The following is a 25492-nucleotide window of genomic DNA, read 5'->3' as shown; positions in this document are numbered from 1 at the left end:
GACGAGGTGTGATGACAATTCTCCGCAGACCTGACAGTACTGCATATTAATAATATTCGCTTTGATTGAGGGCTCCCGTGAATAAGCCACTGTTCTAAGCACTTTGCATATAGAAAATTATTTACTCTTCACAATGACCCAAAGAGATGGGGATTATAATTATCCACATTTTACATATGAAAACCCTGAGACCAGAAAGAAACTTGTTCCAGGTGGTGGAGCCAAAATTAGAATCCAGGCGTTTTGGCTCCAGAGCTGGTGTTCTTCCCTGAGAGTAAAGTGCAGACAATTATAGCCTTTAGGATGAAGAGCTACCCTCCGCCATATCTCTCTGTTCCACGCTTACCAGTGTCTCTAATAACACTAGGCTTTATCTAGCAAATCAATACATTCCGTTTGAGGTTTTAGTGCCCTTGAACTCTTTCCTAGAAAGAAAAGATGTTAACTTAGTTCTATTATAGTTTTTTTCCCCTACATTTACATTTCCATAACAAAAAAAATTAGTGAATACAAAATGAAATAAGTAAGTAAATGTTCACCTTAAGGAATATTGGTATTTAGGGACAATTGAAATTCAGGTCAGAGGACTCATTTCTTCCTCAGTATATGGGGCAATGAAAATGGTCTCAGCATTTTAACATGGAAAAGAAAATCCTTTGATCCCTTCTGGGAGTTATTTTATAAATTCTCAAATGTATGCTAATTATACATAATAACATATAATGTGTATTACCATCACGAGTCCCCAAACACGCTTACAGGTGACTGCAGTACGCGTTCTGCTGGACCTCCGGGGCCACGGCTGCGGCCGCCACCGTGGTAGCTGGGGACCCAGTTCTGTGCCGTTTCAGGGCAGCTTAATCAAAATGTCATCCTCCATTGAAGTTTACCTCAAATCCTCCCTTCTGCCAAGCCTTCCCTAGTCGCTGGAACCTTCCATGCTGCCTGAACTCTTCAGTATTAGAAACCGTATCGCACACCTTTTCCTTAGATCCTCTCTGGTCTGCCTCTCACAGTGAAGGGGTCCAATTGATGTGTTTAAGGAAAGACTTGCGAAGACAAGCAGTAAGGAAGTGCAGTAGCGACTACTACCGAAGAGGCAGGGTCATAATTACAAGAGGTCAGTAGCCCCTGAGACAGTTCTCTTTCCTCAGCGTCTCATGCATTGTGCCTCCAGGGCAGAGCTTCCCATCCCACATTTATCCCTCAGTTCACAACTGTGCACGGAGCACTTACTCCTCGCCAAGCACTGGTACAGGCACAGGAGATCCCACAGTGATCAGAACAAACAGAAACGCCTGTCTCCAAAGAGCTTGTGTCTTAACGAGGGCACAGACAACAAACAGAAAAAATAGTCAACTGCCCAGCCTGCTAGAAGGTCCTGAGAGCTGAGAGAAGAGCCAAGCACAGAAGGGACGAGGGGGTGGCGTTGGCACAGGCCTCATTCAGTAGTGGCGTCTGAGAGCAAGGGGGTGTGTGGTTTTGGCAGAGTGAAGGGGGAGCACAGGGGGGGGTGTGGTTAGGCAGGCAAAGGGGGGTCCGATCAGTTAGGGTCTGTACGTCACTGTATGGACTCCGGTTTTCATGCGGAGACTGGGGCGGGGTGGGGAATAGTTTTTTTCAGAGACTTTGACCAGAGAAGTGGCATAATCTCACTTGCACTTCTCACCTTGTTCCTGTTCACCCCCTTTCCCAAGACGCTAGGTCTCAGCTCAAAACTTCCTAAATATAGAATTGACTTCTTTCCAATATTATGTTTTCTGATCCTTGAACACAGGATCTCTCTTGATTTATTTGGATCTTTTAAAGCTTTCTGTTTTGAGGTTTTGAGTGTACAAGTCTTGTACATTCTTTGTCAGATAGATCCCTAAGTATTTCATACTTTTGATACTATTGTAAATTATATTACTTTTTAAATTTTAATTTCTGATTGCTCATTGCTGGAATATAAAAATGCAGTTGACTTTTATATATTGATCTGCTATCATGCCGTCTTCCAACTCACTAGTTCTAGAAGCTTATTGGTGTATTCCATACAATTAAAAAATTTCTGTGGGAATTGAGGATCCTTATGAAATTTTTCCACATCTTAGCATCTCCTGATTCCATATTGTGTTAATTTCTATGGTTCGTTACAAAGTGCCACAAACTGGGTGGCTTAACACAACAGAAGTTTATTGTGTTACAGCTTTGGAGGCTAGAAGTCCAAAATCTAGATATCAGCAGGGCCATGCCCCCTGCAGCCTCGAGGGGAGACTCTCTCCTTGCCTCCTCCCACCCCTGCTGATCTGAGCACTCTTTGGTTTATGACAGTATGACTCGTCTCTGACTCCACCTTCCCGTGGCCTCTTCCCTTTCTGTCCGTGTGTCTCTGTTTTTTGGAGGCTTAGAGAGATGTCGTGTTTAATGGCAAAGCATAGCACACTCAGCACTGGGCATGGCCTGGGGTTGAAACATCAGGAGTGGATAGGTGACCCCCCGTGGAGCGCCACCTGGCAAAGAGGATGAGGAAAGTGCCCATCAAAGAGAAGAGCCTAGAATGGCAAAGGGAGGAACTGCTGCTGGAGAGATGAGTCTTCACATTGTCCTGGTGTCTGTTTTCTCTTGGCCTAAGGACATCAGTTACGTTGGATTAGGGCCCACACTAATGACCACGGGGTTACAGCTGGGGAGACCCTGTTTCCAAATAAGGTCACATTCACAGACACCAGGGGTTAGGACTTCCACACATCTTTCAACTCCTAACATGTACTTTCAGCTCAGAGAACCTCTGTCCTTTCCTTGCTTTGGCAGTTATGGTATAATAATATAATAAATATATTTACCAAGCCCCTGGCTAATACTCTTCCTACATAAAATGTCCCTGCATAGGAGGCTTCGAGTTAGGTAAAACTAATTAAGCAATGACTTTATAAATTCTGCAGTTAAATCCATTAAAATATTTCAGCTCTATTTTGGATTGAGAGGAGTTAGAAATAAATATTCGGGCCACTGACTGTAAGAGAACCTCAGTATGATGTATTGTACATACATAGGGAAAAAAAAATTCAGGCTGATGATGTTTTGATAAAGATGGAACCAACAGCTTTGTAAAATGGTAGAATCTTAAAGAATTGTGCAGCCAAGTAAATCTTGTTAAGGAATTGCTCGCTGGCTTTTAAAAGTGGCAGAGTGCAAGGGAGTTAATGGTTTGCGTGGTCCCTCCTACCGGCAATGGCCTGCCGATTGCTGAGCAGCCGCCAGTGGAGGGTTCTGTGCGCAGTGCTCGCACACCTCTACCTAGTCTCCCCGGGCGCTGGGACACCTCTGTTCAATGATTCTCACCACGGCTTCCCGGCAGGAGTTACGTCCCCGCTCTGCAGAGGTGGAAGCTGAGTTTCCAGGACGTTAAAAGGCTGGGCCCGCAGTCTCGCAAGCAGTAAGTGGGGCCGGGCAGCCTGCACCCTAGACAGCCTGCTGCTCCCCCTCGCAGCGCCCCTCCCGCGGTCAGACCCCCCTCCTGCAATGCAGAAGGAGAGCTGTCTGTTGCTGTTGCACATTTCACATCAAAAGCCTCTCGACTTCATTCAAGGGATGGAAATAAACATTAAGTAAGTGTTGGGAGAATGGTAACAGGAATCTGGAAAATCTTAGATTCAGTGTTACTACCCCTCTGTTTGGCAGAGTCTAGAGCTGTTTTTGGATATTCTCATTTTCTCCCTTGCTTATGAGGTAGGATTGCCCTTCCTGGCCCCCTTTGAAGTGAGGTATGGCCATGTGGCCTGTTTTGTCTAACGAAATAGTAGTGGAAGTAACCCCTGGGTCCTTCTGGCAGAAGCTCCAAGAGCCGGTGTGAAATGCACCACATTCTTGTGCACTGCCTTTCAATTGTGCAAGCACAAGTTGAGGTGGACCTCTGCCTGGTCCCCGGTCCCTGAGCGGCTGTGGGGAGCAGAGCCCCTGCCAGCTCAGCGTGGATGAGGAGAATGTGCAGCAAAGGATCTTCTGGTGCTGTCAAGCCACTGAGATTTTGGAACTCTTTGTAACTGCTGCATATTCTAGCTCCCTGTGACGGATTCAACACATTTAAGAACAAAACATAGAAAGTAGAAATTCACCCAAGATTCCCAGCACAGAAGATTATTTCAAAAATAACTCTTTAAGGCTTCTTGCAGAAGACTCTCGTAACATGTCTAAGATGTTAAAATGGAAAGCCTAAAGAATAGCTTTAATGCATGAGGCTTCGAAGGCCAAAGTGGTATTAAATCCACGAGATGGTTAGACAACCATCTAGTGCTATGAAATTTTTTTCTTCTATATTTAAAACTTTGGTTTACCAAGAAATGTTTGTTCATTGTTCTTGCACCAAGGAAAACAGTTTGACACATAGGGAATGAGGAGGAAATTGGTGGTTGGGAAACCAGAGGACACACGAACAGTGTCACCTTTATCCAGGCAGCACTGTGAGAACGGTAACGGGGTTTCACTCTTAACTTCTGTGGCAAGAGGACCATGTGTCTAAGATGGATCTTCTATTACAGCTAGTATCTTGTTTCCAGCCTGTCGTTGCTGGCTTCACCTGGCTTTAAATTTTGCTTTGCCTTGCAGTTACTCAGTTTAGTGTTTGAAAAGTCTGTGTTTATTCATGGTGCCGTGCACTTGTATCTCACTCCGCACAGTCAACTCAGTTTTTGATGAACAAGCCATGGTTTTAGAAATCGAGAACTGTTACCACTTGACAAGAGAAAATTTCCTACATTCCCCCTAGAGCTGGAATAAGAAAAATGACAGTGGATATTGAGGAGTTTCTGAGATTTCAGGAAATTTGTAAGAGTCAAAAAAATCGGTCTTCTGCCATAAATTTATACTGCCTAGTTTAGTCTTAGATGCAGCAGCATCTTTCATTTGATTTACTGCCCTTTGTTATATTACTATTTAAACATTTCTGTGATATAAACTTCATCGAGGAAAAAAGGCATTTTCTTTTCAACTAGGGTCAAATGGTGATGCACTGTTTATTATTAGAAGTACTATTAATTGCAAGACTTTTATGCTTTTAGTATATGAATAGCAATTTTCTAATATTCTAGTCTTTTAAGATTTAACATGTTTCAAGTCATGTGTCAAGAATATCAAAACTAATAATAATATCAACTTTAGAGATGATCTAGTTCAGGGGTCCTTATTTCTTGGAGAGGAATCTCTTTCAAACATTATCTGACATGGTATCCAATACATAATGCAGATTCTTAACATTATAAAATTTTACAATTTCAAACATACTTATTATAGGGTCAATTAGTGAGGGGGAATGTACTGTTGTGAACAGCATGAAGACTTCATTTGAAAGGGCATTGGCCTTCACTTTGTATGTACTTTGTTTCATTTGGCAAGTATTTTAAAATACTGAATTACATGGTAAGTAGCTGCAAGTGGTAACAGTTTTTATTAGTTTGTTTTACAAGGTTCACTCTGAATCCTTGGGAGACTTCAGTTTTATAGGACCACAGAAAAGTTAATTTAGCAGCACAAGTTAATGTGAAACTGTTGAGTGGTGTTTTTTAAAATCTAGCTTTAAGGTAATTTTTAAAAAGTCAAATAAAAAATTTGCAGAATCCCAAAACTGCACAGAACAGCATTTGAAAACTATTAATTATGCTTTCTGTAACAATATCTCTGTGGAGTGACAGTGTAGATTCTGGTTATACTATTTTTTGAAGAAATTGTCAAATATTGGAGAAAATGTGAAAATAGCCCTCACTGAAAAAGGTTAGGTTAACATGAGTAGATCCTCATTAAAAAATAAGTTGTGTTCTGGAAGTTTCAGAATTTTTTTTTAAATTTCCATTTTTCACGACATTAAGAGTGGTTGCCAGCCCAGCCTACAAATTATTTATGCCGTAAGTGACTGCAATAACAATATTTAGCTACCTTTTGTTTATGTATGCACTTTTAAGTTAGCTTGGCATTTAAAAGACCCTCATGGCTATTTCCATGGGATTTTTAAAAATCTGATTTGCGGCCTTGGCCAGGTAGCTTAGTTGGTTAGAGCATCATCCAGATATGCCAAGGTTGTGGGGTTTGATCCCTGGTCAGGGCACATAGACGAATCAGCCAATGAACGCATAAATAGGTGGAACAACCAATCGATGTGTCTCTCTCTCCCCCTCTCTCTGCCCTCCCCTACCTCCTCTCTCTCTAAAAAAAATCAATTAAAAAAAATCTGACTTGCAGCCCTGGATTGGAAACTTTCTCTATCCATTCCCACTGTGAGGCAGCAAAGAGAGTGAAGAATTTTTATTCCCTGGTTGGGAAATTTTTATCCCTGCACAAAAGCAACTGCTCTCTCTTCTTTGAAGAAGAATCATAGATCCTAGTGTTAGAAAGGAATTCTGAAGATGCCCTACTTTGTTCTGTGCCTTTACGTGCATGGTTTTGTAAAGCTGTCAAAGAGAAAAATTTACAGAAGGAAACACATTTTGCATTGCCTTAGCAAGCTAGATCTTTAGAGGAACCCTGTGGCAAACACTTTTGCAAGGCAAATGCCCCTCTAAGGTGGCATCTGGGTCAAGGGAAAGCTTCTGACGCTTTAAAAAGCCTTTAGAAGTCGGCTGCATTCCCCACGTGATGAGAGTAATCAGCGCAATGGGTCCTCCTTGAGCACAATCCCAGTCTCTGCGCAGCCAACGTCCCAGCCCCCTTGTGACCCAGGCACCATGCCCCCTAATTACCTTCCACTCGGTGGTGCCAGGCACTCCTCTGTGGGCTGGCAGGCCTCTCAGGATGCCACCGGCTTCAGATTAAATTCCCCACAGTGATTATAGGCTGTTTGGCCCCAAAGTTAAATTGAGAACTAAAAATGTGATCATAATCACCTGTGATTCCCTCATGCCACTTCCAACTGATGAGTCTGGGTAACAAGCGTAACATGAGGATTAGTTGTGGGTTTTGATGTGGAATTACATAGGCAATTGTCATATGAAGAATTATAGTAAATAAGACCGTGCGTTAAAATTCTGAACCCACTGCTCACTTGTATGACACTACAGAGGGACTAATTTATTTAATTGCCCTAAGCTTGATTTGGAAGGTTGTTGGGAGGTCTGAAGGTAACCTTTTTGAAGTATATTAGCATAGCATGTAGTCTGTAGTGGGAGCTTTCCTAATTCTGAGTCATTTCCATCATTTTCATTATTAATGTTACTATTATTTAAGTCTTATATGGGAATATGACTAGATAAAGTAAATAAAGAAGAGTACAGAAATTCTGGTTTCTAATGGTCTGTCTCCGTCCCCATCCCGTCTCCGCTGCAGAATGTGACAAACTGCGGCGGGATGGCTGCCGGAGCTCCCAGTACTACTCCCAGGGACCCACCTTCGCTGCCAGCTCCAGTCCACCCTGCGATGAGTATCAAGATGAGGATGAGGAAACAGATCAGAAGGTAAGGCATTCCACACAGGATCCTGGATTGGACCCCAGGACAGAAAAAGGATGTAAGTGGGGACACTGGTGAAATCAGAACAAAGTCTGTTTTTTTAAAAGCTTTTCTTAGTTTTGAGAAACTAAGTGTACCATAATGATGCGGCACGCCAACATTAGGGGAAACGGCACAAGGAATTCCCACTCTTTGTGAGCTTCACCACCGCGCACCACTTCGCGGTGCTACGCCGCGGCCTCCGAGCTGGGCAGCCATCAGTATGCATCGCTTGGAACCAGACCTGTCCCTTTAGCCTTCCTCCAGGTGTTCTTCAACAGAGCTACTTTAAGCACAGGATAAGAATTCATTTTTAAAACAGGTATTTTCTAAGCACCTCCTGTGTGCCAAGGCCTATTCTAGGTCTCTGGTGAGGCACCAAGAGTGAAGAAGCGATGGTGCAGCCCTGGAGAGAGACGTGTGCTCCACAGAGAAGTCAAGCAGAATAAGGCAGGGGGGGCGGCTGCGGCTTTCAATGTCAAGGGTAGGCCTTCCTGAGCAAGGAGGTGGTTGGGGTTAAAAGAGTGAGCCATGCGGAAATCTTGGGGAAGAACAGTCCAGGAAGAAGAAGCAGTCAGTGCAATAAACGTTTCTTAAGGATATATGCTGAGTACCGGATTCTGCCACATGCAGACAGTAATAAGGTGTCTGTATGTGCCTCAGGGATCTTACGGCTCTTATGTAGAGACAACTAACCAGAATAAAAGATTTTTATTGCATTTTGCAGATAATGCCTTTCTTTTTTTCACAAACTAAAGGTTTGTGGCAACCCTGCCTCAGGCAAGTCTATCGGCACCATTTTTTGAACAATATTTGCTCACTTTGTGTCTCTGTGGCACATTTTGGCAGTTGTTGCAATATTTCAAACTTTTTCATTACTATTATGTGACCTGTTACCAGTGCTCTTGGATGTTACTAGGGCAAGACCCCCTACCAACAAAAAGATAACTCACTGAAGGCGCAGGTGATGGCTAGCATTATTTAGCATGAAGTATTTTTAAATTAAGGAATGTGCAGTGTTTTTTATAGAAATAATGTTATTGCACACTGAATAGACTACAGTATAATGTAAACATAACCTTTATTTGTACTAGGAAGCCAAAAAAAGTCCTGTGACTTGCTTTATTGTGATACCCACTTTATTTTTGTGGTCTGAAACTGAACCCTCACTATCTCTGAGGTATGACTGTATGTCGCATGCGACACTAAGTACTTGTCATATAGTCACATGTGAAAGAGAAATTCTTCTGACTTGAGCAGTCAGGAAATTGAGGGGCATCTGAAAGAGAGTAGGGAATTTAAGAAGAATAGTTAAAAGGCTACTGCAGCAGACATGACATAATAAGAACCTAGACCAAGAGAGCGGCTGTGTGAATGGTGAGGACGGGGGGAAGTTAAGAGATGATGGCGGCATTTTGGGAGTTAGGAGACAAATTTCAAGTCTTAGCCTGACACTTGCTATTTTCTTTGGATGAATCACTTGGCCCTGCAAGGCATTCATTTCCTTATCTAGCAAGTGGGGAGTGGAATAAGATTTCTCTCTGAGATATTTTTGAACAGGCTGTTTATTCATTCATTTACTCAATAAATATTTATTCAGCATCTCTAATATGCCAAGCATCGTTGTAAGTCCTGAGAACCCATCAAGTGGAAAAAAAAAAAAAAGTCTCTGCCATCTGAGGGAAAATGATGGTAAACAAACAAGTTTCCTATAGCACCAGGCGGTGATGAGTGTTATGAAGAAAACACAGGACAACGGTGAGGAGAGTTAGATAGTGACAGGGCTGCTATTTTAGACCGAGTGTCAGGAAGGACCCTATGAGGGCACCATTAGGGCAGACCTCAGAATGCCATGTGGGAAAGCACACATGTAGGAAACCACACATGAGTATCTTTGGGGAGAGTTTTCTAGGAAGAAGAGATAGTAAGTGCCAAGGCCTGGAGACAGCAATATAGCTCTCCTGTGGGAGGAATGGCCAGGGACCCGAGAGGTAGGCGGTGAATAAGGGGAAAAGAAGTGATAATGACTCTGGGGAGGTGACCAAGGGCCAGATCACATGGGACCTAATCACGGTAAGGACTTTAGATTCATTGTTCCTGGGTGAGATGAGGAGACAGTGGAGGACTTGAATGGAAAGTGGCTTGATCTGATTTTTCCATTGAATGCAATTTGTCTGTCCACTGTATGGAGACAAGACAATGAAGAGTTGAAGCTGGAAGCAGAGGCAAATCAATAGGCTATTGCAGCCATCCAGGCAAGATGTAGGGCTGGGGCCCAGGTGGCAGTGGTGGAGAGTCTAGCTTTCTTTTAAAGTAGGTTCTACAGAACTTACTGAGGTCAGGAGAAAAACGCTGAGTCAGGGATGAGTTCACCTGTCTCTCCAGCTTCATTCCTCTAGAGTCCCACCTCAGATCCGCGGACTCCAGCCTCTTTGTGCCCACCGTCATTCCTCCCCCGCTTACGTGACGTGGCCCACCTTATGTCCACTCCTTTGTGCACACATTCAACTCTGCGGGCCCCTCTCTCCTTCTGCCACTTTCCTGGAGAAATCCCAACCCCGGTTTGATCCAACCCTCCCCCTGCTCTGCACGAAAGCCTTACTCACTAAATAAGACTAGAGAAAAACACCAGGTTATGTTAGCTAGTCTCACTGTCAATCTAGGACCTCAGACTTGAAGTGCTGTGCATGAATCCTACTATATTAACTCATCAGTGTACTCTTCCACTTTCCCAAATCAGTTTTCTACCTTGTTCCTAAATCTTCAGACACCACTTTCTTTGCTCAGCTCTCAGCTACTGTCTTAGATTCCCCACTGGGGTGGGGGTGGGGCAACAATCGGAAGGCATATCCTTTCACAACCAAACCGATTCAACTGCTTCCACTCTCTCTGTATCTACTCACCTTTTCCTGCCATTGCAATGGGTGAACAATCCTCACCTATTTTCTGCCCTGTTGCGTCCCAAGTGCCGAGATTAGGACCTGGCACATAGTAGGCCTTCAGTATTTTTTCAGAGGAGTGATTAAGGCCAACCTCTCAACACCTTCATACCTGCAATTTACCTCTCTCTCTTTTGCCTAATCAGTTTTCCCTTCTCATTGTATCTTAACCATCATTATTAAACATGCTGTATTTTCTTTAATCTTGAAGAAACCCTCCTTTGACCTTTTATCCCCCTCCAAATTCTGCCACATTTTTCAATTCCCCTTTATAATAGAACTTCTCCAAAGAACTCTCTAGACTTGCTGTCAACACTGCCTTTCCTCACTTTCTCCTTTGAAGCCCCTTCAAACACCCTTTTATCCCCAGTGCGCTACTGAAACTACTCTTGTTAAGTTCACCCGTCACCTCTACCTCGCCAAATCTAATAGTTTATTCTCAGGCCTCCTGTTACATGACCTCTCAGCAGCATTTGACATAGCTTGTTGTTCTTTTCTGCTTAAACTACTTTCTTTATTTGGCTTTCAGGAGACCACACACTCTGGGTTTTCCCCCTTCCTCACTCCTCACTGGCCAATCATGTGCTTTTTGGTCATTTGCTGGTTGCTGTCCTTTCATGTCTCAGACATCCATGTAACATCGCACCTTTGCTCCTCTAGAACAGACTCACTCCTTGGGTGATTTCATTAAGTCCCATGGTTTTAAATTCCATGTATTGAAGTTTCCTAAATTTCTATCTCTAACCCAGACTCATACATCTATCTGCTTGCTATCCATCTCTACTTAAATGCCTTATAGGTATCTTCAAGTTATTCAAACCCAAATATGTGACATCCTTCTTCAAAAAAAATATGTACATATCCACTCCTTTTATACTTTTCCCTGCCTCAGTAAACCACAACCCCATTCTACCAGATGTGTAAGTCAAAAACTTGGGTACAGTCTTGATTCTTTGCATTTTCTCATACCTTCAGCGAATTCTGTAGGGTTACTAATGATTGAACCACTTCTAAAACCTCAGTTCAGACATCGTGTAATGATTAAGTTCAGCGAATGTACCTGAGAGTGAGTGGCGGGGGCATGTTGGAAGTGAAGTTGAGAAGGGTCAGAGCAGGTGTGAGAGGGAACGAACACCTGTGTCTGTTGAGCGCATGGAGTTTTAACAGGAACAGGGCGAAGGCTGCTGAGGTGAGGTCACAGGGGGGCTGAGAGAAGGAGGTGGCTTTTATTGCACAGCTCATAGGCAGTAACACATTTTTTAAGCAGAGGACTTTATGATTAGGAATAAATATTGTATACATCATCTTTTGTTAGGTGAAGATGGCATAGAATGTTAAACTTGATTTTCTAAATTGTGTAACATGTCAAACTTGACTCTGGAGCTTCTAACAAGGGGATATTTTAACAGACTGTTAGAATTCTATTTAAACAAATGGACAAATCATCAAAAATTACACCAAATAGATTTTAGAAAGTGGTAATTATGTGAGGTGATGTATGTGTTAAATAACCTTACTGTGGTAATCATTTCACAATATACACATATATCAAATCATCACACTGTACACCTTAAACTTACACAGTGTTATGTCAGTTATATCTCAATAAAGCTGGGGGAAGAAGTGAAACATTAAAAAAAAATATTGAGCTAAATTGGAAAAAGAAAAAACCCCAGCAACCACAGATGGCTTCCTATAGAGAGAAGGTTTTACTAAATAAAGCTTTTAAAGAGTAGGTTAATCCAATGCTTAACTCCTGGGGGGCGGGGGAAGAAGGAAAAGATGCGATTTCTTTTTTATTAAGTTAATTTAACACTGATGCCAAAACTTGACAAGACTGTACAAAACACATCAATTGGCCAATCTCACTCATGAATATTGGCAGTAGAAGTGATAAATGAAACATATTCCAGCAGCTCATTCCAAGATGAATATTCCACATCCACCTGGATTTATTCCAATAGTAATGAAAGGATGTTCAGTATTAGGTAATTCAGTTACCTTTGATCATATTAATTTTTTTTTATCCTCACCCAAGGACATTTTTCATTGCTTTTTTTTTGAGAAGAGGGGAGACAGAGAGAGAGACAGAGAGACAGAGAGAGGCATCTATTGGTTGCCTTCTTGTACACACCCCAACTGGGGATTGAACCTGCAACCTGGGCTTGTGCCCTGACCAGGAATCAAAACCACGACCCTCCGGTCTATGAGGCGATGCTTCAGCCAACTGTGCCACACTGGCCAGGGCCACGTTAATGCTTTTGAGGTGAAAAATCAGATCAAAACCGTAGATATAGGCAAGGTATTTGATTACAGTTTCAGTCATTCCTTTTTTTTCTTGGCCCAGACGTTAAAATTTTTTTTTTTTCCAATTACAGTGTACATTCAGTATTTTGTATTAGTTTCAGGTGTGAAGCATAGTGGTTAGACAACTGTATGCTTTACAGAATGTTCCTCCTGATATTTCCAGTACCCATCTGGTACCGTACATAGTTATTACAATATTATTGACTATATTTCCTGTGCTGTACTTTATATCCTCTTGACTATTTTGTACCTATCAGTCTGTACTTCATAACCCCTTCACCTTTTCTCCCAGTTCCCCAACCTCCCTCTCTTGTGGCAAACATCAGTCTGACAGTCGTGCTTGACACTAACGCTCAGTCATTTAAGAACAAGTGGATACTTATAACTTAACAAAATTTCTATCTTGTCACCAAATCCAACATAACTTTTAAGGGGCCATTCTCATTAGAATGAGGCATAAGACAGGGACATTCACTGTTACTGTTACTACATTTATGGGAAGAACCAGCCAGCATGGTTAGAAAAGCTGTAGAATAAAAGGTTCAAAAATAGCAAAGATTGAGATTATATTATCATTCTTGTACATGGTACGCATGTATACTTGGTGAATCCAGGAAAATAAAAATGTAAAACTATTATCACTAGTGGAATTCAGGGATATAGTAAGGTATAAAATTAAGATATAGAAATCACTAATTTTCATATCTACAAAGGCAAATTAGAAGATATATAGGAAAAATGTATTTAAAATATCTATCGTTGACAAAGTAACTAGGAATAAATTATAAGGAAAGTGTAAGATGTATATGAAAAAATTTAAATACTATAGAAAACCACAAATAAGATTTGAAAGATGAAAAAACATATGCTCTGAGGTTAGAGGACTCAATATAAAAAAGCTCTCAATTCTGCCCAAGTTAATTTATAAAATTAACACAATACAAATAAAAACCTGTGGTTATTTTGTTTTGGTTTGTGATTAATCCGGGGATGAAAGGGGAAGGGAGCGGTCTAGAGGAGCTGGGCCTGAGGTTCATACCTGGGCAAGTGGTGAGACAACAGAACAATGAGGAAGGAAATTGGCCAGGTGCCAAAACATAAAGAGTCGGGATTACTCCAGTGTGGCCCCTGAATGTAGGGATGAGTAGGACCGAACATTAAAAACAGTAAATAGTCCTGACTGGCATGGCTCAGCCAGCCTGAGAACCAAAGGGTCGCTGGTTCGATTCCCAGTCAGGGCACATGCCTGCGTTGTGGGCCAGGCCCCAGTAGGGGGTGCATGAGAGGCAACCACCCATCGATGTTTCTCCCTTTCTTTCTCCCTCCCTTCTCCTTTCTCTAAAAATAAATAAATAAAATAAATTTTAGAAAAATAAATAAAAACAGTAAATAAAGCTCAGACATAGACCTACATCTTCATGGGATTTAGTATATGATCCAGTTGGCATTTCAAATCAGGTGGGAATCCAGTTAACTGTTGTAAAGGGCTCTGAGCCAGCAATTTCTGGTCTCCGTGTTAAGACTAAGTCCTCTAATTACAATTCATGTTCTTAATAGTCGCTTGCACTGTTGGGGTCATTGTAAACACAGAGTCTATAAAAGACAGATTCAAGGGAAGATTCTGTTGGGAAGACCCTTCTCTTTGTATTTCCTAGGTAGGTGGTGGGGGTGGAGGTGGGGAGACCAGTGGGCTGTGTAGGAGAGACACATGAGTTGAATGTTTAGGCTACAACAGCTCTGAGATCAAAAGCAGTGTTAGATAAAAGCATTATTTGCATTCAACAAATATTAGGCGTCTATTATGTGCTTAGGACAGAAGCACTCCCCTAAAATGAGAGTTGCAAATAAGGCAACAGTTAAGAACATATAAATAGAACAGAGAACCTAGGGAATATCTGTTCTGGTTATTTATTCTGGATAATTATTATACAATAATAAAAGCAAAACACCAGGAAAAACTCAAGTTTATGGTATGAAGAAAAGTACTTTGCTAAGGATATCCACATACATCTTTCAAAGTGGTGATGTAGTGTGACAAGAAAAACATTGTTTGAAGTATTTCCAACTATATATGTTTTCTACATCATCTAGATAGTAAACATGTTGCGTGAGAAATGCTGTCTGCAAGGGGATTTAGAAAGCCACAAAATACCTTTTAATTCGACTGCAAAATCAAAGAGCTTTGATTTTGCTTTGGTATCGTTCTAGTCTTGACATTTATTTTTTGTTCTTCCAGTTTTCACTGTGTACCAAGTACTACCAAAGCGGTTATTCAGGTATTTGAAGGAAGTTCAGTTATAGATGGCAAAATACATCCTGTGAATTGACAGGGCATTTCTCCAGCTGCCGTTGTTGGAGGTTACATTTGATGACATGTTCACTGAATCATAGAAGCATTCATAGAGGCCCCATTGTCTCAGCAGAAAGCATGTCAGTCATGAGTTACTCAATCTCTAGGGTAAAATTCACTCCCAAACAGGCTAATGAGACTGGGATTATGACAATAAAAACGGTTGGCATTAGTGGTATTGATAGAAACTGAAATTTTCTTTCCTATTTCGTGATATTCTTTGAACCGGCATCTGGGGTTCTGTTTTGGTCTTGAATGTGAAGATATATTTAAATCAAAGGAGGACTTTGAAGAAGACAAAAGGAGGGCAGCCTTGCTCAGTAACTACAAATGTTGGAGGCTTATATAACACGATGCTTGTGAGCACTAGTTTGGGACAGCTTGCCCACCTGTCGCTGCTGGTGGCCTTGGGTAGATAGTTTCCCTCTGAGAGCTTCAGTTTCCTCAACTGAAAGAGTTGTAAACCACATGTTCTGGTTTGCCCAGGACAACCCTGGTTTACAGCTGCTCTCCTGTGTAATTATTAATAGCACTCTTTCACTTTGAAAGGCGCCCTGGCTTTGACACTAAATTACATGGCTCTGTTACCTACCTTAGAGGGATGTGGTGAAGTTGAATTAATGTTTGTAAAATCCCCAGCATGGTGCCTGGCACACAGTATATGCTCAAATAATGATGAATGGTACCATTAAAATGCTTGGTTTTTCAAACCAGACTTCGAGGAAAATGACTCAATGGGTAGTTTTTTGTTTTGTTTTTTTTTAAATGAAAATTTGGCCTCTCTCCCAATCATTTAACTCTTTCATTCCAACCCCATAGAATTTCCTGCCTAGAGCAATGAATTTGAGAGGGTTTAGCAACTAATAAAAAATGTTCAGATTGTTATGTTTTCACACCAGAGAGAGAGATATATATATCTACAAGCAGGTATACTAGTACTAACTTTATAGTAGTAGAACACTTAAGCATATTTTTGGAACTTTTTACAAATTATACCTCATTTTCCACTAGAACTCCCATGAAATAGATGGTAGTATTATTACTGTCATTCTAATGGGCTGGGAACTGAGGCTCAGAATTATGAAATTGCTTTCCCAAGATCACGTGGCTAGAAATTATCAGGGAGGGTGAGGACATAGGGCTTCTCACTTTGTACTTCATTTCTTCCATTGCTCCATGAGGGTTAAATAAAATGGGGAGCTCGCCAAATTATCCAAATTCCTTCTCACTGTGCCCGCTGCCGTCATTTTCATTTCATCTTTGACTTGTGTGATACTCGTTCATTCATGCTGGTTTTTCATGGTCTCAGTATGCAGACGCAGTCCCCGGCATAGTGAGCTGATGGTCTAGAAGACATTTCTGATGACTCTAGATGCAGTCTTCTGTCACGGAGTCTCTGAGTAATTTCAGGACCCAGTGGAAACACAGAGGAGTCAAAACTTCTCTGTATCACTGCAGGCGAGGACGAGAAGATTGGGGTCTATCATTTCCAGGCCTTTATGCATTCAGACCACTGAGGGTGCCTCAAGTGTTGATACCTTGTTCCACTTTTTCTTATCTCAGACATCCCATTACACTGGAATAAGGCTCCATTCATGCCTGCCTTCCCTTCTAAATGGGGCGTCTCGTTGATCTCGATTGCCAGCATGGAGCCACGCACCTGGCGCTTGGGAAAGCAGAGCCTGGGCTCAGGGCTGCGTGTGAATCTGCGTGATACTCCTTGCAGCCATTCAGGGTGGCTTGGATCGTCATATCACAGATGAGGAAACTGTACCTTAGAGAGGTTATATCACTTGTTTAATGTCACATAGCTTTTAAATACTGAAATTCAGATCTTTCTCTGTTTTAAAACAGTGTTGTTGAGGTATTATTTATATAAAATAAACTCCACATATTTAAATTACATAATTTAATGACTTTTGTCATATCTTTACACACAAGATCCCATAACCACAATCAAGATAGTGAACCATCTATCACCCCAAAGATGAGCCAGGATTTAAATCCACAGCTGACTCCAGGACGCGTTTTCCCTCCAACAATCAGTGTGTGGGGAATTGAGCTTCAGCTCCAGCCCCTTCCTTCTAACCACTCTCTTATGGGAAGTTAGATAATATAAAAATCATCTTGACAGCCCAACTGTCCATCAGTAAAAGTATAGATGAGTAAATGCGGTGTGGGAATAGAATGTACACCACAGTGAAACCAAGGAATTATAGGCTCACACAACACTATGGATGTGTCTTAGAATAATGAGTAAATAAGTAACTCTGAAGAGAATAATACCATTTCTATAAAAGTCAAAATAAATGTAAACATGTAATTGAGGCATATTTATACACACTTGTAACAGAAGTAAGGGAATGATTAACAATCAGTTCAGGAGCGTGGTTCCCTCTGGGGGAAGCGGGAGGAGCGTGAAGGTTGATACGGTTATTGGTCTTATTTTAAGCATGGGTTGGGTAGTGAGTTCTTACATATCCATTCTACCATAATACATACTTTGTGTCTATGATTTATTCTAATCAAAAGATCACTAACCATAATAAATTACTATCTCAGTTTAAAAATTTTTGCTTCAATTACCTATTTTTATTATTTTGAGGAAAAGATCCAAACTATTTTAATTCAATACATGGTAAGAAAGTTTAGAGCCCTTGATAAATGGCCTAGGTTTTATGACAAACTAATATACTGAATAAGAGAGAAGGAACAATTAATTATTTAATAATGTGACTATGAAAACCACCTCCCAGCCATCATCATGGAGTTGCTGGACGGACCGTGAACTGGTTGCTTTTGTATGGATCCATTGCTACCGTGCCTGGTTTTCTTGGTTGTTGGGTCGGGTTGGAGGTTGGGGAAGGAACAGGGGAGAACAAATTAAGTCAGGATCTGTCAGGTCTAAGTGTACTGGAGGCAGGAGCGGCATGTAGCCAAGGAAGACTGCAATAGTTTTGACACCTTATAAAACTATCTAGAATCTTGGAAACCAAGGGTCAACTCAAAAGAGATTTAATTCTGGGAGGAAAATCACCAAAGACTGGGTAAGTGTACTGTAGAAAGGACTAGAATGTATGTTGGTATCCTTCTAAATAGTGCTGTATTAAGTTTGATTTGTTCTACGTCTATTTTTATGTAATGCCTGCTAAATGAATGCTAAATTTAGCTTTGTTTGTAATTCTATTTTCTAATTTTTAAAAGCATAGCAGGTTGTTCTTTAAGCCTGAATTAATCTGTATTTCCAGTTAAGCCCACCTTTTAGTAACTTGGCCATTTGCCAAAGAGACTGTATTTCAGGCTCCACTGTCCATCTGGTGAGAAGTTGTCTGGTTTCCAGACAGGACCTAGTGGTCTCTGAAATGCAGTTCTTACAGCCTCCAAAATCTACAAAACCACCACTGGTGTAGCAGGTGATCTCCCTGTCTCAATTAGGTAATTTGACACGAGGAATTGTGGCTCCTTAAGTTTCATTTGTGACTATGTTCCTTCCAGGATCAGAGTATGAGCTATTGATGAATATTATTGACCAATTAACAGCTTTAAAAGTTGCATTGAAGTTCTGAAGGCAAGACTACTTTAAATTCAATATTTAAAGAAATAATTCACCTTATACTAAAGGTTCCTGTTAACACGAAGCATGACTGTACCATTGGAGTTACTATGTTCTCGACACAGGGAGCTTGAATTGCTCAGGACCTACAGCTGCTAGTAAATGCCACAATGAGGATGCTGATCCTTAAGGTTTTTTACTCCAGATTCCAGTGTTCTACCCACTGTGCCACACTGCTGCTGGCTTTTACGGATTTTTGAAAGGTGGTGTTCTTTTTGTTTTTTTCTTTTAAGTTTTAAATCATTTTTTATTTTTCAGTTACAGTTGACATACAAGTAGAATAATAGTTTCAGGTGTAGGTTTTGTTCTTATTTAGAAATGTAAATGGAGTTTTGTGGGGTTTTTTTTCTTTTAGATCAGAAAATCTAATTCATTGCAAATATTGTCAAGTTGTAATTTTACACTGTTTAACAGAGGGACTTTGGAGCCAAGTCTGAACTCTAATTCCAGTCACCCACTTGTGAACTTTCCAAAAGTAAAGTTACTTTAGTCCATTTTCTTATTTAGGAAATAAGGCTAATGCTGTGAAAACTAAATGAGATACCAATTCCTTTAAAGCCTGTAACCCATGGAAAGGCATGTAGAAATCAGACAGTGACCCCCTTTTCAGCTAAAATTCTGAAATAGCTCTCTGTACAACTGATTTAAAGTCCTCAGGAATTTACATTCTCGTGGGAGAAACAAATAAGATAAATAACTAAAATATGTGTGTAGTAGTGATATGAGCTAAGGAGAAAATAGAAAGCAGAGAAAGGGGAGATAAAATCTTGGGAAGCAGTTAAAATTTTAGGTAGGGTGAACAGCTAAGACCTCAACAGAAAGGGGACTGTTGACTGATCTAAACACCTGAAGAATAAGAAGGTTCTGCTTGCGTAGATGTGTCCGGGAAACACATCTCAGGTAGTGGGAGCAGCAAGTACAAAGTCCCTGATGCAGGAGTGTCCATGATCCGTGCAAGGAACTTCAGAGAGGATGGTATGATCAGGGCGGGATAAACAAGGGACAGCACAGTTGAAGGTGAGGTCATTGTTAGCAGTGGGCCAGTTCGTAGATCATGTGGGGTTTTGTAGGTCATAGTAAGAATGCCGGGGGGTTGAGAAGAGGAGCCCCATGGTCTGACTTACGTTTTAAAAGTACCTCTCTGGCTGCTGTGTTGAGAGATGCACTGTGGGAGGAGGAGGAGTAAGGGAGGTGGCCAGCAAGGACAGAAGCACAGAGACCAGCTAAGAGGCTGCCGCAGTAACTCAGAGAATGGCGGTGTCCACCTTCATAGAGTAACCGTGAGGCATTCTGCCCCCGGAGGTGCAGGAGGCTTTTCCTGTGTTCCCACTGTACACGTAAAGACCAGGAGGGGTGGGAGTCAGGTCGTTTTGGAAACCATACCATCCTGGTTTCTTCATTTTCTTTAGTAGATTGCAGCACTGTATAAAGGCCACTTTGCATATAACTTTATCTGTGCCCCGCTTGCCTGGGAAATTTTCTTGCAAATGAAGGGAGCACTTTGTAAAATAGATGATCTTTGTCAGTTGTCATAGTGGAGCTGTCCCTGGTGATCGTCCCATGGCAACGAGGCTAGCTGAAGCACTGTTTCATTGTGGTAGCTATCGATTCTGACATCTCAAAGAAAAGTAGGTTACTAGGGCTGACGAGCACCACCGAGACGCCTGCAGACCACAGAACGGAGCTCCCCTGCCTCCCTCGGCAGACAGACGTCACAGGGAAATGGGAACCTCTCTGCAAGATGTCACCGTGCTATTTATTCTCCCGCTAGCTGAAGCTGTACTTTTCTTTCTTTTAAACCTTTCTGTTACGATTTGCTTCTTATGGCCTTCGAAATGTGTGTTATATTTCAAGGTTGCTTGAAAAAGTAACTGTGAATATATCAGAAAATTGGAATGACCTTTTAATTTACTAGATTAAGATTCAACTTCAAACATGTGACCTTTACACAAATTGTCATGAAATTCTCAAATGAAATTAGGCTTAATTTATGTGTATGCATGTATCTGCACTGTAAGAGTAGAGACTATGTACTAGATTATAAATCAAACGCAACAAGAGTGTCACAGCTGCACAAGGGGCAGAAATAATTGATTTACGTCAGCCCGGCTTAGCTGCTGCCGCTGACTCAAAACTCCCTTTGTCTTTCAAGGATCTGTAGGAGTTATAACCAATATCAGATCACACATGAATGGATATGGTATAATTTACTATCATAATTAAGATGTCAGTAACATATGCTCAAATTGAGTATGTTTGTTGGTTTAATTACAAACATTTTATATTTTCCTAAGGTGAAAAAAGAAACTAGAGTATCATTTTACATGTTTTATGTATTAAGAAGATAAAGTCAAAAAGACTGAACTGTCTACTATTTTTTTGTAAAAAAATATAATTTACTATATTTTTACTCCTATGTCTTTATTATTGATAGTCTTTTTGCAATAAAAGAAAAAAGTGGGTACTTGTCAATTCATGATTTTGTTTCTGTAAAGTCACGTTTCTGTGACCACCATCTTTATGTCTATGGCATTTAACAGTTGTAGACATTTCCACAGCTGTCGCCTCTCTAGGTTCTACCAGGGACCCTTGGTGGGATAGGGAAGGTAGGCAGGATAGTCCCATTTTACGGCAAGGGACCACAACATTTAGGAACAACCTCAACGTCATTTGACTATAAGGTATAAAGTGAGTAGACTCAGGTCTTTGGAGTCCTGTCCTGGGACCCTGTCCCTAACACCAAGCCATTTCCGTCTTCTCTGTGTGGCCTTTTTCAGATCTGTGGAGTACTGGTACTGGTAGAATGAATGGAGATATGTTGCAGAAAGACTAATTCAGGAGCAGCCGGTAGAGATGACAGTGCTATTCGAAGTGTCTGAGATTCCTGACTGATGGGCTTCTGTAAATGTTTACCGATGTCTTCTTGGAAACTTGCATTAAATCCAGAACAGCATCAACACATGCTATTTAAAAACTGATAAATCCTCTCAAATGTAATGTTGAGTGAAAAAAGTCACAAGAGAGACCTGCAGTGTGGTTCCCTTTACGGAGAGTTCCAATACAGGCCAACAAAGCTGTGACGTTAGAAGTCAGGACAGCAGTTACTCTTTTACGGGGGGAGGGTGTGAGGGCATATTGAATTGATCTGGGTCCTGTGATACAGGTATTCCTTTGGGAAGGTTCATTTGACATTTTATTCTGAAGTAAAACTCTTTTAAATGCTTTATTTTCATAGGTAGTAGTTTGCTTAAATGTCTTCGACTTAAAGAACAGTTCTTATATGTTTATTCTGACTGTAAACTACCATTTCCCAGCAGAAGTCAATTACCCCTTTTTGTTGTTTCTGAGCACAGTGCCTTTATTATGACTTCTTGGAGCTTCCTCTCCAGAAAAAGTTGCCATGGAGCCATCATAAGATGCTTGCCAAAAAACATGCCCTGGCCAGTGTGGCTCAATTGGTTGGAGCATGGTCCTATAAACCAAAAGGTTGCAGATTCGATCCCCAGTCGGGGCACATGCCTGGGTTGCAGGTTTGGTCTCCCACTGGGTCATGTACAACAGGCAACCTGTCAGTGTTTCTCTCCCTCTCTCTCCTCCTCCCTCCCATCCCGTCTCTAAAATCAATAAGGAAGTCCTTGAATGAGGATTAAAAAAAAAGAAGGGTGCTTTCCAAAACAACTTTCTTGCTTACACTTTTAAAGATGTTGTGGGAGGAAAGGTATTAAAAAAGGTCCCCAGTTAGGGTGTTAATCTGTATCAAAACAGACACTGCTAGGAATGTTTTCGTGGAATTCTGATAAGGCTGAAAGCAGAGCTTCAGTCAGCTCCTTGTAATTTAATAATTTCACAGTGATTTTTTTCTATATAAATGGCTTCAAAAAAGCACAAATAGTTGAACAACAATAGCTCTGTCATTTTCAAAATGTTCCTTGAGGTCAGAGCCTACAGGAAATGAGATTGAGGCTCGAAATTATTTTGAGCCAAACTAAATTTTAATAAAAATGGAAACTGATGGTCACAGCCATGATGTTTCTCTGGGCTTCTAATGTTAAACTAAATCCACAAGCTTTCTGACCACAGTAAACAGGAAGAATTTAAGATTCTGTGGGTCAGCAAAACCTTTGCAGCCATGGTTTAGCAGCTCAGGCCTCTGCAAATCATAAATATTATGGGTCATGCTCAGGATGATGGGCAGTTTTCTTGCAAACCATTCTCTTCCTAATGTGATTAGTTTTTTGGGGGGGAGGGAGCTTACTTCAAATCAGTTTAAATTTTTTCTTAAAAGATTGTATTTTTAAATGTTTCTGTCAGCTCTTTACACACTATGGTTTCTTCCTTATTTCCCCTTGCAGTATTCTCTCTCTTCGTCGGAAGAGGAAAGACTTATTTCCATCAGGAGACCTAACATGCCAACCTCAAGCGACTTCCCTGATCTTAATACTCAAACGAACTGGGCCAAGTCCCTTCCCTTGCCGACACCGGAGGAGAAGATGCGGCAGCACGCCCAAACTGTCCAGGCTGACGTGGTTCCTATTAACATCACCGGTATGCTGTGCTCTGCAGACACGGTTCAGAATGCACTCGGGAGAGTGACTGTGGCTTGTGGCGGTCGTGGGGGGTTGTGGTTTTATGGTCTTAGCATTTAATTTATACACCAGAGGTAAGGCCTGCGGGCTGGCATCCTGGTCTTTGTTGAATGAAGGGAATACTAAAACATATATGTATCTGTACATGTAAAATAGCTCTTGCTTTTAAATTAGAAGACTGTGTCACCAAAGGTTGATGTCGAAGAACTTGGTGGGCCAGCCATTCATGTAAAGTGTGTTTTTTTACCTTTTTTTTTTAAAAGAAAGGTTTTATTTACTTATTTTCAGAGAGGGGAAAGGAGAAAGAGAGGGAGAGAAACATCAATGTGTGGTTGCCTCTTGCATGCTCCCAAGTGGGGACCTGGCCTCCAACCCAGGCGTGTGATCCGACTGGGAATTAAACCTGTGACCTTTTGGTTCACCGGCCGGCACTCAATCCCCTGGGCCACACCAGCCAGGGCTCAAGTGTGTCTTTTTAAAATTGATTTGCTTTTTGCAAATATTTTGCTTATATGGGGCCATCTTTTAAATGTGACCTTGGTTAAGAAAAGGTGATGTTTATCTTCTAAAGGGTTATTTTAAGTAATACTTATAAAAGTAAAGAAATAACAACTTTGTGATATCTCTTAATGACAGATTTTATCTTCTCATTTTCTCAGGTTAAAAAAGGGAAAATTACTGGAAATAAAAATATCAAGTGAATTAACAATAACTGTAAAATATATTTTTAAGAAAACTCAATAGGATGGTAAAGTTACATTTTGATCTCTATAATTTGGATTCTACAGTCTTCAAGTAGAAGGTCATTTCTTCTAATATAACATTTTAGGATATGAGTATTAGTTGCCAGATGGAAAATTCAAGTTCTTTTAGAATATTATACTCAAGTTTTAATCATCTATGATAATTAAAGGTGACAAATAACAAGGTACATGAAACTCAAAGGTGGAATTTCACAAACTTAGACATGCTGTTAAAAAATATCAGTTTTTCTGTTTTGTCACTTTGGTAGCCTGCAGACAGGACAGGTCAGTGGTTTGGGGCATGTAAAACAGAGCAAAATAGATGCCTTAAAAGTTAATAGCTTCAGCCATTGTGGACTGTGTTTTTGCAAGAAACAGATTACTGAGCATCACTGTTGATAATCAGTCCATACAAGGCATGACCTGTGGAGCTAGAGCCTAAAAGAAATCAGGTGACCAGTAAGGATGAGTTTTCATGGAAAAAAAATACAATAAAGAATAAAGGAAATTTAAAAAATAAATAAAACAGCTGACTCTGTAAAATAAATAAATAGCAGCTCCCTGTCTGAAAAAAAGAAAACCCGAAGCACACTTGCCGTGCGTCTGAGGCTGCTGCTGCTGACTGCCGCTAGGAAGGTTTTGCCGTGGCATCAGTTAAGTTTTTAGGGGCTAATAATATTTTTGATAGTTTTTGGAGAATTTTTAAAAACCTTACAGGACATTTGAAAACTACATTTAGAACTCTATTTTTGAATTCCAGAGAAATTTAATAAATGAGTGCATGAATTATTTTAAATTGCATGTGCATTTTTCCACATTTATTGTGCTTATGCCTTAAGGGAGGACTGTCATGCCATTTTAGTCCATTTTCTCTGCAGATAACATCATTGATCTCTCAAATGTGATCCTTGTTCATCTAGATCATAATTTTCTAAAGATTATAAATAGCTATGTTTCAAAACAAAGTATAATGTTTATTGATCAATGAAATACATAGATGCCTATTTTCTATAAGAAAATGTATTACATTATTTGATGGGTTAAATGCAGCAGAAATGTAATTATATATGATTAAATGCCTCAGGAATAATATTATAAAAAGATTGTGCTACGAAACATGACAATCCTTAATATAATTAGGATAAAATGCATTATCATGCTGTTAGTAAATTTAAAACAGAGTAACTAGAATTTTAAGAGTAATGAATTATTTGCAACAATAAGGACATTGTCACAACTGTAGACAGTGTCCTGTCTTTGAACTTTTATTCTCCTCTGTTTGATGAGTTAATGAACATGAATTACACAAAGTTTAAAAGGAGGCCTCCAAAATGCTACTCAGGAAAGGTGAATGACAATAAACAAATGAGCAATATGAGTTATATCAAAACACAATTGATTTTTACTTGCGTGATTAATGTTTTTAGAAGTATAGAAATTAAATATAATACCTAATTACATATTTATTGATCCATTTTGTGGATACATGTATTCACATAC

The 25492-nt window shown here is 40.6% G+C and overlaps 1 protein-coding gene across 2 annotated transcripts in view; it reads left to right on the top strand.

The window, feature by feature from the left end:
• Positions 1-25492, top strand: part of NHSL1 (NHS like 1) — a 119800-nt gene that overhangs the window by 75709 nt on the left and 18599 nt on the right. For both annotated transcript variants that reach the window (XM_054570028.1, XM_054570027.1), the window contains exons 3-4: positions 7294-7421; positions 23016-23208. In XM_054570028.1, coding sequence (XP_054426003.1) covers positions 7294-7421; positions 23016-23208 — 321 coding nt within the window. The remainder of the gene's footprint in view (positions 1-7293; positions 7422-23015; positions 23209-25492) is intronic.

This window comes from Pteronotus mesoamericanus, unplaced genomic scaffold (assembly GCF_021234165.1).
Source record: "Pteronotus mesoamericanus isolate MK-2021 breed Mesoamerican mustached bat unplaced genomic scaffold, CSHL_Meso_final contig_20, whole genome shotgun sequence".
In the NCBI taxonomy this organism is placed as follows: Eukaryota; Metazoa; Chordata; class Mammalia; order Chiroptera; family Mormoopidae; genus Pteronotus; species Pteronotus mesoamericanus.
Note: the sequence above shows the minus strand (reverse complement) of the source record. Positions and strands in the feature narration are given on the sequence as shown.